Source organism: Montipora foliosa, chromosome 3, assembly GCF_036669935.1.
Source record: "Montipora foliosa isolate CH-2021 chromosome 3, ASM3666993v2, whole genome shotgun sequence".
NCBI classification, from domain to species: Eukaryota; Metazoa; Cnidaria; class Anthozoa; order Scleractinia; family Acroporidae; genus Montipora; species Montipora foliosa.
Window position 1 is genome coordinate 59,928,373 of NC_090871.1, and position 7,687 is coordinate 59,936,059.

At 39.9% G+C, this 7,687-nt stretch overlaps 1 protein-coding gene across 4 annotated transcripts in view; it reads right to left on the reverse strand.

Annotated features, from left to right (window-relative positions):
- Positions 1-3,334: 3,334 nt before the first annotated feature.
- The window catches only part of LOC137995054 (beta-1,3-galactosyltransferase 5-like), a 28,470-nt gene continuing 24,117 nt past the window's right edge, over positions 3,335-7,687 (reverse strand). For all 4 annotated transcript variants that reach the window (XM_068840637.1, XM_068840638.1, XM_068840636.1 and 1 more), the window contains exon 2: positions 3,335-6,982. In XM_068840637.1, coding sequence (XP_068696738.1) covers positions 5,860-6,906 — 1,047 coding nt within the window. In that variant the 5' untranslated portion in view covers positions 6,907-6,982 and the 3' untranslated portion in view covers positions 3,335-5,859. The remainder of the gene's footprint in view (positions 6,983-7,687) is intronic.

Here is a 7,687-nt window from a genome sequence, read left to right on the forward strand (position 1 = left end):
TGGAAATTTATGGCACCAAAAAATTGGTGTAGTTGACAGGGGTAGCTATGCTCCGGTAGATTTGTTCATCATGCACAGACTCCATTGTTTGTTGCGAGAGGGGCACACATTCCTAGCAACTTGGAAGAAAACTTGAACTGTCAAATATACACAACAGTCAATGAAGCGTTATTGAAACCGTCAGTTACGTTGTTAGCAATGAAATTAAATGTTAAACACAACATAAGAAAACAGGAGAAAAATAATCAGATGAAGGCTTATTACTCTTATGAAGCTACTCAATAATGCCGTTCTTGATATCTATAATTTATTTTCCTCAGTGAACATATGTTGAGTCCTTTTAAATGTCATTTTTTTCATGAAGAAAAGACTTGTGTTCATGAACTGTCAAGGATTACGTACCCGAATTTCGTTTGCTAAAGTGCGTAATAACTAAGGTTTCGAGTATCGCGTGGAGAACCTTTTTTTCAAATGTTAAATACAAAGTAAAACAACTTTTTAAAATTAATATTAAAACACTTGCAGTTACCTTGACTATTTCGAACGTAAAAGACTTAACAAAACGTGACTGTATGACTTGAAAAAAAGCCTTTCATTACAACGGTGTGTAGCTGGACTCTGGTGACGAATATGAACGCGCACTTTCGTCTACTACTCCACCCATGGTCCCATAGCCCCATCCAAACAATCTGCTATTACGTTGGCCTGGATCATCATACCCAGTTGGACTGTATACCACAGGTCCATCTGATGACTGCATGCTTGTTATAGGCGTATATGCATTGCGCGTTGAGAGTTGAAGAACCGCTAACTCGTGTTGCCTTTCCTCTCGTCGCCTCTAGGCCTCTATCTTTGTCTGCTCCAACTGTAATGCCATTTACCGCTTGTGCCGTTCTTCTTCAATCTTGTAAAATCTTTGGAGAAAAAAACAACCTCTTTGGATACAATATTTCAACGACTGATGACCACACACATGAGTTGTATGAAATTGTGAAAATGTGTCATATTTCTTAGGCTCTGTAAGACCATTATTTAACAATATGAAGATATATCTCATAATTTAGTCAAAACTAACTAAGCGCACATTGCCCTGATATCATAGGCAGGACTTGACAGAACTCAGATCTTTAGAATCCTGACTGTGGCTTCACAACCGCAGTTTGTATTATCTCAAAATCTGACAAGTTTCAAGGCAAACAGTAGACTGCTATGATCTCAGCTGAGTTGCTATTATTATGCCACTCTGACAGGATCGTATGACATTTGAAATGTTGGTAATAACATCAATGAATTTCCTACATTCTTTGTAGTAAGGAATAATAAGTGCGCAGCAAAGGCAAGCACTTTTCAACAACACTGTGCTTGCTTGAACATAGTGAATTTCAAAGTTCAGTACCTGTCCATTTCTGAAGCTGCCGAGGTTATCATCTTGTCACAGAGAAGCTCAAGAGATCTCTCCAACTTAGTCCTTTTGATGCTGCAGCTTTTTGGTAATGCTTTCCCACTGGGTACCTTATTTATGACTGGCTTCGAACCTGTACTTGGAGTAGTGGATGAACATGATTCGGATGGACCCCCATTACCGTGTAAGTGAATCCATTAGTACAGGAGGGGTAGCTCCTCCATCTGCGACAGCACCATCACTTTCAGCATCACTCATAACTACGAAATCATTAAACAAAATTGCATTACCACAGTATCCTTACTCCCTCGAAGCAAGTGCGGAACCTCTTACTCCTTTCACATGATGGTCTATGTGCACCCTGCACATACCCATGGCCAATCAACAGTTTAACATAAATTTTAGATAAAGCAAAATGGAATTACCATGATGCATGTTGACATCTTCCGAATATGACATGTTGCCTTCCTCAGTCTGGTCAGTACTTGAATCAAGGACCAGAGGTGGCGAAATGTTAGCCCTGTGACCCATTATGCCGTCCATTTTATCGAAGAATTTCCATTTTCGCTCTCGAGCTCACCCACTCTTCTTTGTTTTATTTTTCTCCTGTTTATACTTTTGACGAAGTTTCCGTATTTTGCTTATAATCGCCTTTACATCACATTTGACGCCTATTGAAAATAGAAGAGACGCTGCTCCTACCTCCTCGTCAGTTCACTTCCCTTTCTCCGCCATTTTGAATCTACTACCACTTCTGAGCATGCGTTGTGGAGCTGTGACACGCGCAGATTGATCAGAAATTGGCTTCTAGGCAAGCGGGAACGTTTACACTTCTTTAAAAAGGCTAAGGTGCCAGTTTGCGTCCTTGCCTTACCCGATTTCTTCAAAAACGGGTAAACATCTAAACGTGGTCCCAAAACCGAAAATTAAATTGGTACGGTAAGGCATCCGGTTTACACTACACAATTAGTGGAAGAAGTTACTCCACAAATTCTTTCCTTAGGCACTAAACCGTTAGTTATTTTTACGGATGCGTTATTTAAAGTGGATGCGTATTTTTAAAAGGTGGTTTAATTGGTTCTTTCTTTGTTCAGGAATGAAAATCGAATTTTTATTGTCAACTGGAATTAAATAACAATTATCTGTATTCTTTTGGACATAAGAAAAAGTTGATTTGTTTCGTTTGTTTTGCTCTAAAATGCGAGCGAACAAGTGCTTTTTTAATCCATTTGCCCAACTGGTTTTCGTTGTGCCTCGACAGTGCCAAGCAAATTTTCCCTTATGTTATAAACATGTAATCGAAATGAGTTCTCGTAAAATTATGGGGAAATCTCACTAGCTGGTGTTTTCAGAAGTTTGCTTAAAGCACCTAAACGTTATTTAAGTGTTGGAGGGATCTTGTTTGCGGTTCGTCCTTTCTTGGTTGCCTTGCCGTATTTTGCTGATTCTTCTTCCAAGCCAACCTGACGTGTTTCAATGAAATACATCAAAATGTGAATGATCTCGTTTTCCGAGATAAAGTGGAATAAAGTACTTCAGTAAAACTCTTCTTTGACCTTGAATTAAAAAAGTTTTATTTTTATGGCTTCTAATTTTAGAGTGATTCCTATTCGCTGGCTATTGACGGGTTGACTCTGAAATGGCTTTTTTCCTTTTCCATTCGCTCGCTGAAGGTGTCCTTGTTTTCTTTTAAAATTCATGCAGTTCAAGAAAAATTCATTGCCAAGCTGGTGAATTCCAAGGTAAATTTCACTCCAAAAACCTATATCGTACTCATCGCTTCGTGATTCATGCGATATGGATTTTCAGCGTAAAATTTACCCTGGAATTCACTAGTCAAGTTAGGCAATGAATTTTTGTATAGAAGAAAGCAGAGAAAATGATTTAATTGTAAAGGAGGAACCGGAAACATCAAAACGCGGACAATTCGAAACCTTTTATTTTCACTAACCCTTCAGGCTACAAGCAGAATAAATAACCGGGGAGCTCCGCTTTTAGGCTTGGCTAAATCTATATTACTACTCACCTGGTTTTCGATTGTCAATGGGATAGTTCTTATGGCAACTGCTGGTTTCCTTTCTCTATTCCTACATTCACTGGTACAAATTTATGTATAACAGAATCTTGGTGCTCCTATGACCAGCCGAGCTGCGGCATTCTGTATGCGTTGGAGTTTCATGATATGTGAATTCGGGAGGCCATATAATAGGCTATTACAATAATCAACTCTACTGGTTATAAAAGCATGAACTAATGATTCGGTAGTTGAACGACTTAAATATAAACATAATAAAAAGCAGATGAGCAAGTTCTGTTAATATGACTTAGCATACTCATTTCGAGTCAAACCAGGTTCCTAAGTTTCGAACTTCACATGATGGAGCAATTTGGGAGTCGCCAACCAATAACATACTGATGTTGCTGACTTTCTGAAGTTGTTGTCGCGTTCCAATTAGAAGACATTCTGTCTTATCTGAATTCAGATTTAACTTATCCGTGTGCATCCACTGACTGATATCAGCAATACATGATTCCATGGCAGTTAAGGCAGCAGTTTCCTCCAAATCATTTCCTGGTCTAAACGCTATATACAGTTGTGTGTCATCTGCATAACAATGGAGATTAGGAAGATGTGACTCGACGATCTTAAAAAGCTTGCTAGCATAGAGAGAAAATAATAATGGCCCGAGACAGCTACCTTGTGGAACTCCAAATTTAAGATTGAAAGTATTCGATGTAACACCATCGATAGAGATACACTGGGTTCTATTAGGGAGGTACGATTCAAACCAATTAAGTGCAGAACCTGAAATTCCAAAATCAAATTGGAGGCAATCTAAGAGAATCCGATGATCCACAGTATCAAAAGCGGCGCTTAAATCAAGAAGCACAAGCAATGTGACATGCATATCTTCCATGTTCATCAAAATGTCATTCTTGACTTTAAGTAGGGGGGTTCCTGTACTGTGGTGCTGTCGATAGGCTGATTGCAATGTAGGAAAAAGATTATTCTCATTTAAGTAGGACTGGATCTGATCAGCTGCCACTCTTTCAGCCAATTTTGAAACAAAGGAAAGATTGCTGATAGGTCGAAAATTTTTAAAACAAAGTCAAGGCCTTGTTTCTTTAACAGTGGTGTGACAACCGAATCTTTCCAAATAATTGATTCGAGATGACCTCCTCGTTGTCGTCAGCGTCGTCGTTGTTTAAGTTCCTATTATTACAGAACTTAAGCAACGACGACGGCAACGAGAATGTCATCTCAAAATATAAATTCGCACCCGCCGCAAACGAGGAAACATTGATTGCGGTCACACTTGAGTGAACACTACTCTAGTGTCAACTCACTGGTGAATTCCTAGGGAAACACTAAACTCAATGTTTCCCTCGGCTGCGCCTCGGGGAAACAAAATGAATTGTTTCCCGAGGGACCGGTCATTAAGTGATTTGTTATATAGCACAAAAAGAAAAACGTGCAACGGCAACAGCAACGGCGGTCGTCGGTCAACATTCGCGTGTAACAGTGCACTGTTACCCTCTGACGTCGTGGATTTTGCACTGTTGCCCGCTAAGAGACTTTTGGCGGGAAACAGTTTCAGTGTTAGATATCATGTGACCTCGAAGTAACCAATGAGAGCGCGCGCTGCTGGGGGAAAAAACTCAGCTATATAACAATGAACAATAGAACTTGATTTAACAGTAGAATTAACTCCCTAATGCGACCGCAATCATTGCCGCTGAAACATTGTTTCCCGAAAGTTCCGCGGCTAGCAAACGAGGAAACATTTGCTGAGGAAGCAATAGTTTCGGAACAAATTTAGAAACATTTTTGCTTCCGCAAGGAATGTTTCCCGGGGTCGCAAACGGGGAATTATTTGCTTCCACAACAATGTTTCCGCAACATTGTCCCTCGTTTGCGGGCGCCTTTAGACTACAGTTTACATATCTTTTACCTTTATTTAGCGTCGTTTCACCTAAGCGTGGACACGTCACGGGGAAAACATGCTCTAACTGGTTGCAAACATGACAAGTTTTCTCTTCAATCCTTCGAAGTTTGAGGGATGTTTATGCAAGTTTTTCTAGAATGGCATGAAGACTGGATATCAAAGACTTTTTCTAAGAAATTAATACGTTCAGTCAAACTATCGCACGCAAAAGTTTGCTTATGTTAACGGCTGCCAAACTCAAACTTCAAAGAACATGTTTTCCTGTGGTGTGTCCACGCTTAGATGGAAACGACGGTATACTACCCACAAAAACAAAGACAAAAACAAAATGATAAAGACATTCTTAAGGGACTCTCAGCCAGGGTAGTGTTCTTAGTATGTTCGTAAAACTCTGGTTAATCTCAGCCTGACCGCCCTTATCGAAACGGTTCTTATTAAAAATAAAAAAAAGGTCTGTTCCCAAACCACCCCCCCCCCCCCAAAAAACAAAAGGTTTGATCGATATACGTATTAAGGTTCAGTGTCATTCTTTCCCGACATTATTACCCTGGGACGCTGTGTAGCCTGCAATCTTTCTTTCATTGCTAAGTTAAACAGCTCAATCCTGCAGATTTCGTTCTTAACTTTATGATAAGCAAAAATATCTGAATGATATCTGCAAGGTCCGAATTCTAGGAGACGAAACCTTGGGTGCGTAACAGCTTTCACTCCGCCAATTTTGTCAACCAAGGTTCCAATGTAGACATCTTCAAGAGGCAAAGGGGCCTTTACGTCAAACAGATCCACTAACTTTGGGACGAGGTCTGATGATAAGACGTAAGCTGGTCCAGCGCAAAATGGTGGGTATCTCGTTTCGTTGTATTCTTCCCAAGACACCCCATACCTCCCTCCACGTCGAGGAGTACCCTGCTGAGGACAGCGCCCAGTGTAAAGCTTGGTTTTTGGTGTATCAGGCTTTTTTAAGAAGGCTATGAGGTTATATCGATGAACAAAAACGTCATCATCGGATTTGACTAAGAACTGGAAATCGCAATATTTTGACGCCCATTCCAGACCCATTTGTGTCTTCAGGGTCAGATTCCTGTAATGTTCCTTTTGCGCTCCCCTTATTAAATCCCCGTGCACTCTTTCCTCGGCTTCTAGCTGTTCATTCTGCAAACGGTCTCCATTCCCTTGACCGACAAGAAACACAGTCTTCCATTCATCGTCCACAGATGGGCCACTGGCCCTCGTTTTTCGAATGGCAGATCTTTTTTCAAAGTTATAAGGGCTCGAAATAACCATGTTCAAAAGAAATATTTTATGAAGACATCGCTTTCGCGATATGAGGTGTGTTTTGTGCAGTATTGGCTCTCCTTCGGCGGTTGGAAGCGAATCAGTCAACAGCGACGCATAAGAGTTGTTCTTCTTATCCATCGAAGTAATGTGCACGAGTCTCAGTTTGTGATTATAATTCTTCTCATTCAAGTATTCGTTCACCAAAACAAGTATTACAATCGAAGAAGTTATTGCAACTAACAAAATAGAGTGCATTCGCCTTTTACTTGCATAGAACATCTTGACCCTCGAACCGTTTGAAATCGAATCGTGCACTGAAGACGCTCGTTAAAGATTTTAGTGGCTTGAAAGACAGCTGAAGAGAAAATGAAATCAACAGGTATTGTCAAGACAAGACAACTTTGGGTCCGCACGCACGGGAGAGGAGAAAATGCGGAGCCCTCCCCTAAAAATCGTTTATTGGTCATATTTAATACTTAATCGACATGGCGAGGTATTTAGATGTGCATACCTTTTGTTACAGTTCGATGCAGTTCACGAATTGGCCGCCATCTTGAAGTTTCGTAGGTATTTCGTGTATCCCTTATTATAGTGTATTTTTTAGACAAATAATACTCATGAAAACCGTGTACCCCTGCATACATCTTTAGGCCCGTGTATGACCATATATTTTTACACCCCTATGGAATGGATTGGAAAACTTTATTTGTACACAGTCAGATTACAAATGGGTATTTATTATATTGATACTGATGAAATACCAGGATTTCTGCTTTTACTAAAAAATCATATCTTCACCGCGCGCAGTGAACGTATCATTTTTATCTTTCACATGTGAGGATATAGCTGTCGTCATGATAACGAACACGATTAGCCAATAAAACGCGAGCTTCCTCTTCATTGTACGATACTTTTGTGCTTTAATATAATTCTTCTCTACTACATTAACATTTTTATTGCAAATTTTACATTATCATGATTTGCTTTTCATAACTTTCACATCTTGTTTCATGTTACACAATATGCGTGTTTTAGTGGTTGGTGAACACTTTTTCATCAT